The 18812-nt window shown below is 45.6% G+C and overlaps 1 protein-coding gene across 11 annotated transcripts in view; it reads left to right on the top strand.

The window, feature by feature from the left end:
- LOC119972287 (focal adhesion kinase 1) overlaps nt 1-18812 on the top strand; it is a 585346-nt gene that overhangs the window by 346674 nt on the left and 219860 nt on the right. For 6 of the 11 annotated variants that reach the window (XM_038808746.1, XM_038808736.1, XM_038808735.1 and 3 more), the window contains 3 exons: nt 2845-2865; nt 3042-3139; nt 8836-8920. In XM_038808746.1, coding sequence (XP_038664674.1) covers nt 2845-2865; nt 3042-3139; nt 8836-8920 — 204 coding nt within the window. The remainder of the gene's footprint in view (nt 1-2844; nt 2866-3041; nt 3140-8835; nt 8921-18812) is intronic. The other 5 variants (XM_038808747.1, XM_038808744.1, XM_038808742.1 and 2 more) reach the window with 1 other exon arrangement.

The raw sequence follows: 18812 nt of genomic DNA, 5'->3' as shown, positions 1-18812 counted from the left end.
CTCACATTGAGGGGCTAGGCCCGTGCCGGAGCGGTTGGCACCACGCCGACTGGCGCCAAAACCGGCACCAGCGGCCTTTGACGCCCGGCGCCGGGGCTGGCCGAAAGGCCTTCGCTGGTTCGCGCATGCGCCGGTGGTGACGTCAGCGGCAGCTGCCGTTGATGTCACCACCGGCGCATGCACGCTGGGGGATTCTCTTCCGCGTCCGCCATGGTGGAGGCCGTGGCAGCGGCGGAAGGCAAAGAGTGCCCCCACGGCACTGGCCCGCCCGCCGATCGGTGGGCCCCGATCGCGGGCCTGGCCACCATAGGGGCACCCCCCAAGGTCCGATCGCCCCGTGCCGCCGATCCCGCCCCCACCAGAGGTGGTTCAAACCTCGGCGGCGGGAGAGGCCTCCCAGCGGCGGGACTTCGGCCCATTGTGGGCCGGAGAATCGCCGCAGGGGGCTCGCCGCTCGGTGCGGCGCGGTTCCCGCCCACGCCAATTCCCAGGTGGCGGAGAATTTCTGCCACGGCGGGGGTGGGATTTCCGGTGGCCCCGGGCGAGCAGAGTCGGAGAATTTTGCCCCTGATCTCTGAAATGAATGGTCAGTGGTATAACTGTAACCCAGTAACCCCATCTAGCCTTTTGGACGTCAGGGGGCAATTTAGCAAGGCCAATCCACCTAACCTGCACATATTTGGATTTATAGCACCGTTAGCGTACTAAAATGTCCAACCGATCGTTTTCAGTCCAACCTCTGGATTTATTACCTAGCTACTGACTCCGTCCCTTTCCCTGGCAACTGACACTAAACTAGATTGTTTGCAACTTTGGTGCGACGTTTCACCCTACCATGAGCTTTTGACCACATATTTGTACCATCATTAAGACTGCCTATGTCCACCTGCATATCATCATCCGAGTTTGTCCTTGGCTCAGCTCATCATCTGCAGAAGCTTTTATTCATGCCTTTTTTCCAATGCACACCTGGCTGATCTGCCGCATTCTACCCTGTGTAAACTTGAGGCCATCCAAAATTCCATTGCCTGTGTCCTAGCTTGCCCCTGTTCACATTTACCTATCACATCTGTGTTCACTGATGGCTCCCATTCAAACAACATCTTAATTGTATGATTCTTTTCCTTTTTTTGGTGTTTTCAAATCACTAAATGCTCTCGCCTCTCTGTTCCTCCAGCCTTGTAACTATCCAAAGATATCTATGCTCATTTAATTCTAGCCTCTTCAATGATAAAATCTGGTATCCCCAATTATAACTGCTGTACCATTCGTGGCAATGACTTTATTTGCCAATGCCCAAGATCTGGAATTCTCCTGCTGCACTCCTTCACCTCGCAATCTAATTTTTCTTCTTTAAGAAACTCTTTAAAACCCATCTTTTCGACCAAGCTTTTGGTTATCTTATCTAATATTCCTTGCTCGGTGTCAGATTTTGTTTAATTTTGCTCCTGAGAAGTGCCTTGGAATGTTTCATTGCATCAAAGACACAGTATAAAATATAGGTGATTGTTATTATTCTGCTTTTCTACGATTTTGTTTGATTCCTCAAAAAGGTTTTTCCCTTGAACATCCCTTGGCCAATGTATAAGCGCAAAGTTTGATGAAGTCTTTATAAATATATCAAACAACAAGAATCACTTAAAGTTATATTATGCCAGATTCCATTTTTTTCCCCTGTCTGCGCTGTCAGAGGTGCCATCTTTGGAATGAGGTTAATAGGGCTGTTAAGAAGGCATATGGTGTGCTAGCCTTTATAAGCAGGGGGATTGAGTTTCGGAACCACAAGGTCATGCTGCAGCTGTACATAACTCTGGTGCGGCCACACCTGGAGTACTGCGTGCAGTTCTGGTCACCACATTATAGGAAGGATGTGGAAGCTTTGGAAAGGGTTCAGAGGAGATTTACTAGGATGTTGCCTGGTATGGAGGGAAGGTCTTACGAGGAAAGGCTCAGGGAATTGAGGTTGTTTTCGTTAGAGAGAAGGCTGAGAGGTGACTTAATAGAGACATATAAGATAGTCAGAGGGTTAGATAGGGTGGACAGTGAGAGTCTTTTTCCTCGGATGGTGATGACCAACACGAGGGGACATAGCTTTAAATTGAGGGGTGAGAGATATAGGACAGATGTCAGAGGCAGTTTCTTTACTCAGAGAGTAGTAGGGGTGTGGAACGCCCTGCCTGCAACAGTAGTAGACTCGCCAACTTTAAGGGCATTTAAGTGGTCACTGGATAGACATATGGATGAAAATGGAATAGTGTAGGTCAGATAGGCTTCAGATGGTTTCACAGGTCGGCGCAACATCGAGGGCCGAAGGGCCCGTACTGCGCTGTAGTGTTCTATGTTCTATACCGAGGCCCAACCGGCGCTCTCAGGTGGGTGTGTAAGATGCCAGGGTACGATTTTGAAGAGCTGAGGAGTATTCCCAATTTCCTGGCCAATATTCATACTTCAACCAACATCAGGAAAACAGATTATTTGGCCATTACCACATTGGTGCACATGAGATGTTGATGTGTGCTCCTGTCTTTTGCTACATTGCAATATTTCAGAAATACTTACTTTTCGGAAACCTGTGATTGCGAAAAGTGCTGTTACTCTACTGGTTTGTAAGGACAGAGAACCACTGTTTGAACTTTGTCATATATAAACATTTTCACACTAAATTGTTAGTTAATTTTTAAGTAGTTGTAGCTTTCTGCACAGAAGAAATAATGGTTTAATCCATTGTTCGACATTCATTGCACTATCATACTGCATAAATTGCATTGTTTCATATTTATCTACAGAAACTGTAATGTACACTGCTTTTTGATTTTCTTCCCCCTACTCCCAATTGCAATGCAGAAAGCTATGGGATAGATGAAGGTAATGAAACTGTTTATTAATTGTTGCCTGATTATTGTGCTTGCTGCCTGTTGGATGAACATAATTGTGCCAATGTGTGTGTCACTTAGTGTGTAACTTTTTCTCACTTTAAAAACATGAAAAAATAATTTGACCCTAAAGTTGATTTAATAATTAATTATCTCCACTCTTTACAGCCAGGGATTATGAGATACAGAGGGAAAGAATTGAACTGGGGCGCTGCATTGGAGAGGGGCAGTTCGGTGACGTGCACCAAGGAATTTACATGAGCCCTGTAAGTAATTCAGAAATTCTAACATTGTGGCAAGGTTAAAGGCAATATAGATGGAAAATTGATGCAGTTCTAGTGAGAGTGGAATCTCATTGCAAAACACCAGGTTCAAATACCAGTTTTGCCTTATATTCGTAATAAGCTAGGTTTTTGAGTGACCACCGGATCGAGTCTCTTGTGAAAGTGCCCCCAAATTGCAGGGCTAAAATTATTGACAGTGGAATGTCTTACCCTACCATCTCTGTACCACCTCCGTGCTTCTACGTGCCACCTCCATGCTGCTTCATATGAAATGAAAATTGCTTATTGTCACAAGGATGCTTCAAATGAAGTTACTGTGAAAAGCCCCTAGTCGCCACATTCCGGCGCCTGTTCGGGGAGGCTGGTGTGAGAATTGAACCGTGCTGCTGGCCTGCCTTGGTCTGCTTTCAAAGCCAGCGATTTAGCCCTGTGCTAAACCAGCCTCATGTACCTGTGCTAAACCAGCCCCATATTCATGTACCACCTCCTTAGCCACTCATTCAGTGTACACAATGGACAGACCTCAGGAGTCATGTGGAGATGAAAATAATAATAATCATAATAATATTTATTAGTGTCACAAGCAGGCTTATATTAATACTGCAATGAAGTTACTGTGAAAAGCCCCTAGTCGCCACATTCCAGCGCCCACTCAGGTACACGGAGGGAGAATTCAGAATGTCCAATTCACCTAACAGCACGTCTTTCGGGACTTGTGGGAGGAAACCCACGCAGACACAGGGAGAACTCCATACAGTCAGTGACCCAAGCTGGGAATCGAACCTGGGGCCCTGGAGCTGTGAAGCCACAGTGCTACCCACTGTGCTACTGTGCTGCCCACTACATAAAATTAAGCTATAAAATTAAACTATAAAATAAAATTAAGATTCCAACAATCAAGAAAGCTCGTGTAATGATGACAGAAGCCAAAAGTGAACCACTTTCACCTGCACCACCAAAGCTAACTCTTTATGGCATCTGCCACACCAGTCGTGCAACAGTTTAAAAAAAACATTTGTACCTTTTTTTAAACTTTTCATTGTTTCAATTACTGTTTTTGAGAAAAAGAACCTTCAGCGAATAAATTTCATTGAAAGTGTTCTAATTTTAAAAGTTGTGCTGCCTAAAGTAATGGGCTGTGTGAGGATCAGAACACACTTCTGCAATTTTCAGGAAATCTCTGGCGGTGACGTTGATTTTTGAAATGAATTGAAATCAAGGGGCAGCACGGTGGCACAGTGGTTAGCATTGCTGCCTAAGGCGCTGAGGACTTGGGTTCAAATCCCGGCTCTGGGTCACTGTCCGTGTGGAGTTTGCACATTCTCCCAGTGTCTGCGTGGGTTTCACCCCCACAACCCAAAGATATGCAGGATACGTAGATTGGCCACGCTAAATTGCCCCTTAATTGGAACAAATAATTGGGTACTCTAAATTTTTTTTTAAAGAAATCAAAAGTATTCCATAGAATTTACAGTGCAGAAGGAGGCCATTCGGCCGAGTCTGCACCGGCTCTTGTAAAGAGCACCCAACCTAAGCCTGCACCTTCACCCTATCCTCGTAACCCCACCTAACCTTTTTTGGACACCAGGGGCAATTTAGCTCAGTTGATCCACCTAACCTGCACATCTTTGGATTGTGGGAGGAAACTGGACCACCCGGAAGAAACCCACGCAGACACGGGGAGAATGTGTAGACTCCGCACAGACAGTGACCCAAGCCGGGATTCGAACCTGGGACCCTGGAGCTGTGAAGCAACCGTGCTAACCACTGTGCTACCGTGCTGCTCACTGGTACCGTGCTGCCCACAGTTAACATTTAATATTGTGAATTGTTAATTTTCTTCTTCTAAAATGTTTATTTATTTTCATTGCTGAAAAAAAGAGACATGTTAAAGCTTTTGTCTTGCAGTCATTAGGACCCTGAAAAAATACCAATGTAAAGGGAAATGACAAATTATCTTGCAGGAGAAGAGAATGCTAATTGGTTGGCAAGTGGACTCTGATTGGCAGATCCTCTTCTATTAATCAGTGTCCATTTGCCAACCAATCCGCATTCTCTTCTATTTTCACAGTAATTGCATTGCAGTGTTCATGTAAGCCTACTTGTGACAATAATAAAGATTGTTATTATTATTACAGGATAATTTGCCATTTCCCCAAACATTGGTATTCAGCGTCCTAATGAGTGCAAGACAAAATGCTTTTTTTTCAGCAATACTTAAGTTCTGTACTACGAAACATCAACTTATTTTTAATGATATTCGCACACCACATATTGTTCTATGTGAAAGTATGTGCTACCTACACTCTGACCAGTAACTAGGCTGGGTGAGTGTCTCGGAAACTTGCCCTCAGAATGTTTACTTCCTTCCCACTGGAGAAGTACTTAACTTTGATCTGGCATCTCCACAATACTGCAGAGTGATGGTGTCCTCTCTCAATTTCAGAATTATAGTATTTTGTCTGGATGAAATAGGTCTTGTCTGTGTACCCTGTTAGATCCAAGAAATACTTAGTGTTTTAATCGTGCTACTCTTTGAAGCATGTCAAGCATCTCACATCTTTAGTTCTTTGAAGATTCAGTTATTGTTATTGTGTGGGCAAAGGTGACACCTTTTCGTGCATGGAAAGATTCCACAAAAATGCAATGAGCTGGTTAACCAGTTGATTTGTTCTGGCTGATGCTGATTAAATAAGAATGCTAACCAGGGCAACACACTTTTTCACAGTCTCAGGATTTACCCAAATGTTTCAGAATGCATGATGTACTTTTTAAGTGCAATCACAGTTATAATGCAAAAAAACACAGCAGCTGGTTCCTGCAGCGAGAAACAAATGACCAGGTAACTTGTTTTGTGGATACATGAGGGTAGGTGACTAAAAGCTTGATTAAAGAGGTATGATTTTGGGAGATGGGCCTCAAAGGAGGCAAGTGAAATGAAGAATTGAGAGGTTGAGAGAGGGAATTCCACAGCTTTGTGCCTTGGCAGCTGAATGCTACTGATGGAGTGACTAAAATCGGTGATGTTTGCGAGACCAGAATCAGAGGAGCACAAATATTTCAGGCAATTGACGGGCTGGATGAGGTTACAAAGATAGGGAAAGGTATGGCATGGAAGGATTTGAAAACAAGATGAGCATTTAAAATCAAGGTATTGCTTCACGGAAGCTAGTGTAGGTGTATGAGCTTAGGAGTGATAGCTGAACAGAACTTGTTACAACTTACAAAGACAGGCAGCAGAGATTTGGATGACCACATGTTTTGAGAGGATAGAACGTGGGAGATCAGCCGGTTGGAATAGCCACGTAGCAAAGTAGAGGAAGGGATTGTGATGTGATTTGATGATTTTATCTTATTGGTGCTTGGAATGTGGAGACACCACTGGGGAAGATGGAATTTATTGCAAATCCCTAATTATCTTTGAGAACATTACAAATGACAGTTCAGAGTCCACCACATTTCAGTGAATCTGGGGTCAGGCTGGGTAAGGATTACAGATTCCTTCCATAAAGGGTATCAGTAAACAGTAATATTAGTGATAATCCAACAGATTCATGATCTCCATTCCTAATGCTGCCATTTTATTCCTGATTTATTTAATTAATTGAATTTAAATTCCACAGAGGCCCAGGTGGGATCTGAATTCACGTCTCCGGATCATAAGCCCACGCCATAATCACTTTGCTGCCATAACTAACTAGATGACCATTGATCAGCTTGAGTGGGGCAGATGGTGATAACTATAACCAGATTGGGGGGGGGGGGGGGGGGGGGGGGGGGGGGGGGGGGGGGGGGGGGGGGGGGAGGCTTCAGTAAAGGGGAAGTTGTTTCTGCCTGTGAACAAGTGGTCAAGTTTCCATCAAAGCTGATATGAATGCAATCCGCTGGCAATAAGATAGTGAACGACAATGTTGTAATTAACAGGCTAATGTGTAAAAACAATATCAAAGCTTCTCTCCCTGCCTCTGCATTCTGGGAGTCTGCTTAAATCTGCCTACTCCTCTGTGAAGACCTAAATATGTTTGCAGTTGCACTGTGAGATCTGTTAAATATTAATTCCTTTTTATAGCCAGGACTTGGTATGAAATTCATAATTGCTAGTCTAGTTCAGAAAATGACAAGGTGTCATTTTCATAACTAAACCAGTCAGAAAGTCTGGATGCATTTGAAAATCATACTAGACTTAAATCAAAATTTGCACAGTGTGTAATAAAGCAGATTGAGGCTCTCAAGTAACCTTTTAAGATCTCATGTACTTTACTTAATTTGAAAGTGACATGCACAAGACTAACCTTCAGAGGTTTGCATTTACTGAATGCTACAGAAGAGCTCACAACTGTCGAAGTGTTTTGCTTGCAAAGAAGTTCTTCCCAGTGCAGTGAGTTTATTTTGTGTGGCAAAAGTTACTACTATGTTGAGTGCAGCAAAACCCCACGTTGTGCAATAATAAGAATGACATTAATTTGCTGTGTTAATTTTTTTTGTATAAATTTAGAGTACTCAATTCATTTTTTCCAATTAAGGGGCAATTTAGCGTGGCCAATCCACCTAGCTTGCACATCTTTGGGTTGTGAGGGCGAAACCCACGCAAACACGGGGAGAATGTGCAAACTCCACATGGACAGTGACCCAGAGCTGGGATCGAACCTGGCACCTCGGTGCCGTGAGGCTGCAGTGCTAACCCACTGCGCCATCATGCTGCCCCCATCTGCTGTGTTAATTGATCTATGACTACACTTTTGTACATTCACCACACACAGTCCTATATCTAGCCTGTCAAAGGCACCCCAGGGGCATCAGTCAATCGAAAAGACTGTAGACCTTCCTTCTTTTCAATTACAAGGGGGCACAGATTTGGATTGGATTGGATTGGATTTGTTTATTGTCATTTGTACCGAGGTACAGTAAAAAGTATTTTTCTGCGAGCAGCTCAAACAGATCATTTAATACATGAAAATAAAAGAATAAAAGAAAAGAAAAGGAAAATACACAATAGGGAATTTTTTAAAGATTGGTACGATTAGAAGAGATGTATAAAAAGGATCTGTTTGGGAGAGCTCGCAGAGAGCCGCCACTCTCCGCCGCCATCTTGCTTCTTGCTTTTAAGATGAGAGGGGAAAGTTTTAAGGGAGATGTGCGGTTTAGGTTTTTCACACAGAGAATGGTTGGTGCATGGAACATGCAGCCAGAGGATATGGTGGAAGCAGGCACATTAGCAACATTTAAGAGGCATCTGAATGGACATATGAATAGGGAGGAAATAGAGGGATACGGACCGAGTACGGGCAGAAGGTTTTTTTAGTTAGGACATCATGATTGGCATAGGCTTGAAGGGCCTGTTCCTGTGCCCTACTTTGTTCTGATGAAACCTTGGCCTTGCTTAATGATTTCCCATATACTTTGCTTAAAAATATTTGTAAACATACTGTGGTGATTTAGAAAAATAGAGGGACAGTCTTTATCGATTTTGTACCAAATCAGGTCTCAATCGAAGAGTATTTCTGTCTAATTTAATGAAATTTCATGTAATTTATAATTGGTTTACCCAGAAATTGTCGGTTTTTCTGTTTGGATCAGGATTATCAAATCATTTAAATGGTTCAGTATATTTCTGTGTTTAGTACAAACTAGTTCAGCAAGCATTGGTAATTATATATTTTTTCTCCTTGCTTATACAGGAAAACCCTGCAATGGCAGTTGCCATCAAAACATGCAAAAACTCCACTTCAGATAGTGTGCGAGAGAAGTTCCTACAGGAAGCCTGTAAGTTTTTACAATGTGCTTTTATTCTGCAGTTTAAATGTAGTACTTCAAACAACTGCTGTATAAATGGGATGAGAATAGATGGTTCTATTTGAAAAGGTAGCACAGCAAAGATGCAGTGGGGAAGATGATCACCACCTTTTCTGCAATTTCAAACTTGCTTGACAAATTACTGGAGTTATTCGAGGTTGTAATTCATAGAGTTGATGAGCAGCAGCCAGTGGGTGTGGTTTATTTGGACTTTCAAAAGGCGTTCGACAAAGTCCCACATAAGTGTAAAATCATAGCGCATTGGATTTGGGGGAGTGAATTGAAGATGGATAGAAAACGTTTTGGCAGATAGGAAACAAATAGTAGGAATAAACGTGCCTTTTTCCAAATGGCAGGCAGTGACTGGTGAAGTATCGCAGGAATCAGTGCTAGGACCCCAAATATTCACAATGTACATTGATGATTTAGATGGGGGAAATAAATGTAATATCTCTAAATTTACAGATGACACAAAGTTGGGTAGGAAGGTGAACTGTAAGGAGGATGAAGAGATGCTTCAGTGTGATTTGAGCAAGTTGAGTGAGTGGACATGTCAGATGCAGTATAATATGGATATATGTGAGGTTATATATGTGAAGTTATCCATTTTGGTAGCAAAAACAGGAAGATGGATTATTATCTGAATGGCTGGAGATTGAGAGAGGGGAATGTACAGTGAGACCTGGGTGTCCTTGAGCACCAGTTGCTGAAGGTAAGCATGTGGGTCAGGAGACATTAAAGAAGGCAAATCGTACGTTGACCTTCATAGCGAGAGGATTCGTGTACAGGAGCAGGGGTGTCTTCCTGCAATTATACAGGGCCTTGGTGAGACCACATCTAGAATATTGTGAGCAGTTTATATCTCCTTATCTGAGAAAGGATGTTCTTACTATAGAGGGAGTTCAGGGAAGGTTTATCAGACTGATTCCTGAAATGGCGGGACTGATGTTTGAGAAGATTGAGTTGGTTAGGATTATTTTTGCTGAAATTCAGAAGAATGAGGGGCGATCTCATAGAAACCTATAAAATTCTAACAGGACTGGGCAGGGTAGTTGCAGGAAGGATGTTCCCAATTGCTGGGGAGTCCAGAACTAAGAGTCACAGTCTCAAGGATACGGAGTAAACCACTTAGGACTGAGATGAGGAGAAACTTCTTCATCCACACAGTGTTGAGCCTGTGGAATTCACTACCACAGAGTGCAATTGAGGACTTATTTTCAAGAAGAAGTTAGATGTAGCTCTTGGCCTAAAGAGATCACAGGATATGGGGGGAAAGCGGGAGCAGGTTACTGAGTTGGATGACCAGCAATGACCGTGATGAAAGGCTGAATGGCCCTACTAGTGCTCCTACCTTCTATAGGTGCGAATTACCCGAATCGGGGCAGAGTCCAGTCGCACACGAGATTAGTTGGGTGTTTCCCGGCGCTCGGAGAAACACCTGACTATGTAACGCCCATCAGGGTAGATCGGGGTTTTAGCAAGGGACTCCCCGATGAGGCCACGCTTATCCCTATTTTCTACACTGAAGGAGTTCTGCTTGCCGGAGCTCCTTAATGCAACGAAAAGTGGCCAATGTGCCAGGCTGGCAGTGCCAGGGTGCCCAGGTGGCACCAGAAGTTCCAGGCTACTACCCTGCCAGAGGGCTTGTACCTGGGGGTCTCCAATCCCCGGTAAATCCCCACAAATGTCATTCCATCTGGTCCTCTTTTGTGGAGACCAAGTCTGCACAGCGCTCGCCTGGATCTCCAAGGCGAGAGAATTAGATCCCATGCCTTGGTTAGATCTCGGGAACGCATAATAGAGTGAGACTAGCTGTAATCTTCCAAAAGTTCCCAGCTGTCTGAAAAAATGTAACACATCTATACAAGAAAGAAGGGTGTCAGAAAGTAGGAAGCTGTTTTATTTACTTAGTGAATGCAAAGTCCCTAAGCCAAGCAGTTTCTTCCGATCCTGCTATAGTGAGTGAGGATAGGCCTCTGCTAAATCTGTGGATTAGACATTCTGCGATGATGCATAGTTTGTGTTCTGCCACAGGTGCATAGGGGGCTTACACTAATGCCTCATCTGGGGAGGTTGGCCAAGTAGGGGTCGTAGCCGGTTCTGTACCTGTTCAGGGTGGACCACTCTTTCCTTGGAAGGTTGAAACCAGGCAACTGTTGGGTTGGGTTTGAGACCAGGTGCTTGTTTGTCATGACAGATGATTTGCATTCATTTGTCCAGGTGGAATTTGCGTTGGGAGTCCTGTCCTATGTGGGAGGGTTTTTCTAGATCAGCTGTCTTGATGTGAATCGTACCTTTGGTGAACTTATTGGATCAGCATGAATTGGCAGGTGGGGGGTATTGTGAATTCATTTAAAAAAAATAAATTTTATTAGTATCACAAGTAGGCTAACATTAACACTGCAATGAAGTTACTGTGAAATTCCCCTGGTTGCCACACTCCGGTGCCTGTTCAGGTACACAGAGGGAGAATTCAGAATGTCCAATTCACCAAACAAACACGTCTTTTGGGACCTGTGGGAGGAAACGAGCGCCTGGAGGCAACCCATGCAGACACAGAGACCCAAGCCGGGAATCGAATCCGGGTCCCTGGTTCTGTGAAGCAACAGTGCTAACCATTGTGCTGCCAATTGTTGGTTGTTGCACATCGTTGGACAAATGGGCAATTTGAGCATGGCCAATCCAGCTAACCTGCACATCTTTGGACTGTGGGAGGAAACTGGAGCACCCAGACGAAACCCTTGCAGACACGGGAGAACATGCAAACTCCACAGAGACAAAGATCCAAGGCTGGAATCCAACCCGGGTTCCAAGCACTGAGAGGCAGCAGTGCTAACAACCACTGTAAAGAAGAAAGAAAGAAAATTGCTTATTGTCACGATTAGGCTTCAATGAAGTTACTGTGAAAAGCCCCTAGTCGCCATATTCCAGCGCCTGTCCGGGGAGGCTGGTACGGGAATCGAACCGTGCTGCTGGCCTGCTTGGTCTGCTTTAAAAGTCAGCTATTTAGCCCAGTGAGCTAAACTAAACTGGGTCAGCCAGGCAAGAGTTTTGGGGCCTAAGGTGTTTCATAAATTCTGGATATCCTGCTGCCTTGCCACACTTCAAGCCCTATAGGAAATTCTATAGTTCTGCAACCTCAAAGTGGATGGGGCTGATGTCTTCTCTGTGTTGCCGGATTTTTCTTTTGGTGTTTTTGTCCAGGGATGCCTTAGCTATCACAAGCAGGTAGCTGGAGACATGGTTGGGAGTAGCTGAGGGCGGTTTTGAGTGGATGGCTTTTGGGCTGCTCCAAGGCGACATATTAGGCTCCAACACTTCCTGCTGGAGTGTGTGAAGTTTAGCTCTGTTATAGTTTCAAAGAGGAACAAAGAAAAGTGCAGCACAGGAACAGGCCCTTTGGTCCTCCAAGCCTGTGCCGAACCAGATTCCTTAACTAAAAACAAAACCTTCTGCCCTTCCTCGGTACATAAGAACATAAGAACTAGGAGCAGGAGTAGGCCATCTGGCCCCTCGAGCCTGCTCCGCCATTCAATTAGATCATGGCTGATCTTTTGTGGACTCAGCTCCACTTTCCGGCCCGAACACCATAACCCTTAATCCCTTTATTCTTCAAAAAACTATCTATCTTTACCTTAAAAACATGTAATGAAGGAGCCTCAACTGCTTCACTGGGCAAGGAATTCCATAGATTCACAACCCTTTGGGTGAAGAAGTTCCTCCTAAACTCAGTCCTAAATCTACTTCCCCTTATTTTGAGGCTATGCCCCCTAGTTCTGCTGTCACCCGCCAGTGGAAACAACCTGCCCGCATCTATCCTATCTATTCCCTTCATAATTTTAAATGTTTCTATAAGATCCCCCCTCATCCTTCTATATTCCAACGAGTACAGTCCCAGTCTACTCAACCTCTCCTCATAATCCAACCCCTTCAGCTCTGGGATTAACCTAGTGAATCTCCTCTGCACACCCTCCAGCGCCAGTACGTCCTTTCTCAAGTAAGGAGACCAAAACTGAACACAATACTCCAGGTGTGGCCGCACCAACACCTTATACAATTGCAACATAACCTCCCTAGTCTTAAACTCCATCCCTCTAGCAATGAAGGTCAAAATTCCATTTGCCTTCTTAATCACCTGTTGCACTTGTAAACCAACCTTCTGTGACTCATGCACTAGCACACCCAAGTCTCTCTGAACAGCGGCATGCTTTAATATTTTATCGTTTAAATAATAATCCCGTTTGCTGTTATTCCTACCAAAATGGATAACCTCACATTTGTCAAGATTGTATTCCATCTGCCAGACCCGAGCCCATTCACTTCTACATATCCTTCTATTTCCTCCCTATTCATATACCCTTCCACATGTCTCTTAAATGTTGCTAATGTGCATGCATCCACCACATCCTCTGGCAGCGAGTTCCAGGCACCCACCACTCTCTGCACAAAAATCTTACCCCGCACATCTCCCTTAAACTTTCTCCCTCTCACCTTGAACCTGTGCCCCTTTGTGATCTGACTATACACTGTCTACGCCTCACAATTTTGTAGACTTCTATCAGATCTACCCTCAGCCTCCGTCTTTCCAGTGAAAACAATCCTAGTTTATTCAACCTCTCCTCATAGCCAACACCTTAGAGACCAGGCAACATCCTGGTGAACCTTCTTTGCACTGTCTCCAAAGCTTCCATGTCCTTCTGATAATGTGGTGATCAGAACTGCATGCAATACTCCAAATGCGGCCGAACCAAGGTTTTGTATAGCTGCTGCAACATGGGGCAAAATTCGCCCCTACCCTGCGGGGCGGGGGGTCCCGGCGTAGCGGAGTGGCGCCAACCACTCAGGCGTCGGGCCTCCCCAAAGGTGCGGAATTCTCCGCACCTTTAGGGGCTAGGCCCACGCCGGAGTGACTCGCGCTCCGCCGAATGGCGCCAATGGCCTTTGGTGCTACGCCGGCCGGCATCGGGGCAGGCCAAAAGGCCTTCGCCGGCCGGCGTGAGTCTGCGCATGTGCCGGAGCGTCAGCGGCCGCTGACGTCACCACCGGCGCATGCGCAGGCCCGCCGATCGGTGGGCCACGATCGCGGGCCAGGCCACCGTGGGGGCCCGCTCGCGCCGCCAATCCCGCCGGCACAGAGGTGGTTTAAACCACGTCGGCGGGATTGGCCTGTCAGCGGCGGGACTTCAGCCCATCACGGGCCGGAGAATCGGTGCGGGGGGGCCGCTGATCGGCGCGGGGGCACGCCGACCGGCGGGGCGTGATTCCCGCTCCCGCCGATTCCCGGGTGGCAGAGAATTCCGGCCATGGCGGGGGCGGGATTTACGCCGGCCCCGGGCGATTCCCCGACCCTGCGGGAGTCGGAGAATTTCGCCCATGATTTCCCAACTCCTGTACTTAATGCCCCAGCTGATGAAGGCAAGCATGCCATATGCCTTCTCAATCACTTTGGCCGCCTAATTTGCCAATTTTAAGAACTGTGGACCTGCACGCCCAGATCCCGCTGCATGTTAATGTTCCCAAGAGTTCTGCCATTTACAGTATAATTCATATCTAGATTTAATCCTCGAAAATGCATCACCTCACATTTGTCCGGATTAAATTCCATCTGCCATTTCTGTGCCCAAGTCTCCAATCTATTTATCTCCTGTTGTATCCTCTGACAATCCTCAGCACTATCTTCATGTCATTTGCAAACTTACGAATCAGATCACCCACACTTTCCTCCATATCATTTATATATACTACAATCAACATCGGTCCCAGCACTGATCCCAGCGGAATACCACTAGCTACCGATCTCCATTCTGAAAAACACCCTTCCACCTCTACTCTTCTATAACCAAGCCAGTTCTGTATACATCTAGCCAGCCCACGCCGATCCCATGTGATTTTAGTTTTTGTATCAGTCTGCCATGTGGGACGTTATCAAATACGTTACTAAAGCCCATATAAACTACACCCATAGCCCTTCCCTCATCAATTTTCTTTGTCACCTCTTTAAAAAACTCAATCAAGTTGTTGAGACATGACCTTCCCATACAAAACCATGCTGCCTGTCACTAACTAGTCCATTTTTCTCCAAATGTGCATATATCCTGTCCCTCAGTATCTTTTCCAAAAGCTTCCTCACCACTGATGTCAGGCTCACTGGCCTAGAATTTGCTGGATTGTTCCTGCATCCTTTCTTAAACAAGGGAATAACATTGGCTATTCTAGTCCTCTGGAACCTCGCCTGTGGTCAAAGAAGATGTGAAGGTATCTGTTAAGGCCCCAGCTATTGCTCCCCTTGCCTCCCACAGTAACCTGGGATAGGTCCCAACCGGCCCCAGGAACTTGTCTACCTTAATGCAATTTAGGATTCTTCCTCCTTTGATATATTGACGTTCTCCAGATCGTTCACACACCTACCCCTGACATCAACATACGTCATGTCCTTCTCCCTGGTGAATATCGATACAAAGTATTCATTAAGGATTTCACCCACTTCTTCTGGTTCCATGCATAACTTTGCTCCATTGTCCTTGAGTGGGTCTACTCTTTCTCTTGCTGTCCTCTTGTTCATAATATATGCCTAAAAGGCTTTGGGATTTTCCTTGACCCTGTTTGCTAAAGACATTTCATGGACCCTTTTAGCCTTCCTAATTCACAGTAACTTCATTGCAGTGTTAATGTGAGCCTACTTGTGACAGTAATAAAAATTATTATTATTAATTCCACCTTTAAGTTCCTTCCTACTTTCAGGACAGCACGGTGGCACAGTAGTTAGCACTGTGACTGCGGCGCTGAGGACCCATGTTCGAATCCCGGCCCTGGGTCACTGTCCGTGTGGAGTTGGCACATTCTACCGTGTCTGGGTGGGTTTCACCCCAACAACCCAAATATGTGCAGGATAGGTGGATTGGATATGCTAAATTGCCCTTTAATTCAAAAAATAATAATTGGATATTCTAAATATATATATTTTTTAAAAGTTCCTTCCTTCTTTAACTGTACGCCTCAAGGGCTTCATCAGTTTTTAGATGCCTAGACCTATCTACTCCATTTTCCATTTGACTAAGCTTACACTTTCCCTTATCATCCATGTTCCCGAACCCTGCCATTTCTATTCTTCATTTTTCCCTTCAGTCTGAGGCTGTGTTCTCGTTTTTTGGCTCCCATCTACATTCCTATCCTCAGCCTTAGAAAGATAATGTTTATTGGATATTTCAAACTATATTCAAATATGCTAAATATTACTTCATAGAACATACAGTGCAGAAGGAGGCCATTCAGCCCATCAAGTCTGCACCAACCCACTTAAGCCCTCACTTCCACCCTATCCCAATAACCCCTCCTAACCTTTTTGGACACTAAGGGCAATATATCGTGGCCAATCCACCTAACCTGCACGTCTTTGGACTGTGGGAGGAAACCGGAGCACCCGGAGGAAACCCACGCAGACACGGGGAGAACGTGCAGACTCCGCACAGACAGTGACCCAGCAGGGAATCGAACCTGGAACCTTGGCGCTGTGAAGCCACAGTGCTATTCACTTGAGCTACCGTGCTGCCCAGGAAACTTGATAGAAAACTGTTATTGGGAATTATTATATCCTCCCAACTCGCTGTTTGGAAAGCTACAAGTGATTAATGTTTATTAAAATTGATTAATCTGTCTGGTTCTGCTTGCATTTGTCAGCATTTTTTGTGGCACATTACCTCATTGTGATGCTTGACAGAAGTGTTCTCATCAAAATCTGAATTGCTGTGTTAAAAACTGTGGAAGAGATGTACCAGCCGCAACCCGCCAGAATCAGGAAGGGACGCAGCCGGTAAATCCCGGAAGTGACCTCCCCCAGGATCCCCTATGGTTGTTACACATCGCGAGATCTAACCAGATCTTGCAAGACGTTGCAATCTGGATTCTGCCCACAGAGGACAGGAACCAGACTCGCATAGTTAAGTGTGTTTAGAAACTCACTTAACCGTGCTGATGTCAAATCGAACGGCCACCCGGCATCTATCAGCCTCACCAGCTGGGCACTGTAGCACCCTGGCACTGCTGATGCCATGTGGGCACCTTGGCACTGCCAGCCTCACACCCTGGCACTGCTATCCTGGGCACCCTGACAATGCCATCCAGGAGCCACCCTCACACTGACAGAATGCTCAGGTGGCATTTTGACCACACCAGGGGTCAGGCCCAGGGGTGCCCTGCCCATGTGAGAGGTAGGGTGCGGGGGACCGAGGGATCCCTTATAGATGGGTTTGGGGGTGGGTGGGTGACCCTGTTTGGGGGGGGGGGGGGGTGTTGAGAGATAAGTGCAACCTCGGGGGGGGGGGGGGGGGGCGTTCCCCGCAGGGAGCTCAAGTAGCAACAAAGTGTCATAATGCCGGGAAAGACCCCGCTAATCCTGCCCAGAACAGACTCAGATTTTTAAAAAGTTTAATTGCCCCCTGTGACTGCTTCTTTTATGAATAGAGGAATTGTTTGTTACAGCAAGATGTATGCAATAACATTTGACTCAGCTACCTCGCTCTATCTTTTTACTGTAACGTGATATTCAAAGTAGGACTGGTGAAGGTCAGAGTTGGGGCAGCAGGGTAGCATGGTGGTTAGCATAAATGCTTCACAGCTCCAGGGTCCCAGGTTCGATTCCCGGCTGGGTCACTGTCTGTGTGGAGTCTGCACGTCCTCCCCCTGTGTGCGTGGGTTTCCTCCGGGTGCTCCGGTTTCCTCCCACAGTCCAAAGATGTGCGGGTTAGGTGGATTGGCCATGCTAAATTGCCCGTAGTGTCCTAATAAAAAAGTAAGGTTAAGGGGGGAGTTGTTGGGCTACGGGTATAGGGTGGATACATGGGTTTGAGTAGGGTGATCATGGCTCGGCACAACATTGAGGGCCGAAGGGCCTGTTCTGTGCTGTACTGTTCTATGTTCTATGTTCTATGTTGGGATATTAAGCCAGCAATTGAGCATAGTGAGAGCGTTATTAAAAAGCTAGGCAGGCAAACTGCTGCATAGCAAGCCTCCCCTTTGACAAGACTGTTGCAAATGTTGTGGCCCCTTTTTAACTATGAGGCTGCTTTTGATGTCTTTATAGCAAAGATTTGGTAAGAGAAAAGAATTTGGCAGTCTTACAAGGCTTGCTTTTTCCTTCACTTTAGTGATGTGTTTATTTGACTGGGAGCAGCCCCATGCTTCTGGTTTCGAAACGAAAACTGCCTTCAACTAAGTTGAAGTCTGTAAAATATACAGACGGAAATATCTTGTGGCGAGCCTAAAATTATAATGGAGAACACAGCCATTCGTGTACTGATGCCAGATATTATTCTGAGCCTCAATAGTCCATAGTGAATTATATCTAACAAAGTAATTTTTTTTTTCCATGTGAAGTTTTTGCAGAGATCATTTTCTATATAAGCAAAGTTTTAATGAACATGGGGTGGGGAGGGCTGCAATAAAATTTTATTTTACGTGTGTGTGTCAGTGATAAGGCTTGCATTTCGTTGCCCTGAGAAAGTGAGGCAAAACCTGATAAACATAGGAGATTTCCTTCCCTAAAAGGCATGAATGAACCAGTTGGGCTTTTACAACAATCTGACAGCTTCATGGTCATGCTCAGGAATAAAGAAAGAAAGATTTGCAGGTAGACAGTGCACTTCAGCCTAGGGCAGCCCAAAGGTGCTCTGGAACCAATGAAGTACTTTTGAAATGTGCTCACTATTGTAAAGTAGCAAGTAGCCCCCCCCCCCCCCCCCCCCCCCGATGTGGAGAGCTATTGGCTGCTGGGGGGGGGGGGGGGGGGGTCGATTTAAGCACAACTGTAAGGTCCCGCTGGCGAGAAGGCACTTCCAACAGTACAGCACTTCCTGTGTAATGCACT

This window comes from Scyliorhinus canicula, chromosome 10 (assembly GCF_902713615.1).
Source record: "Scyliorhinus canicula chromosome 10, sScyCan1.1, whole genome shotgun sequence".
NCBI classification, from domain to species: domain Eukaryota; kingdom Metazoa; phylum Chordata; class Chondrichthyes; order Carcharhiniformes; family Scyliorhinidae; genus Scyliorhinus; species Scyliorhinus canicula.
The sequence above is the reverse complement of the archived record's forward strand: the minus strand, read 5'-3'. Positions and strand labels throughout refer to the sequence as shown.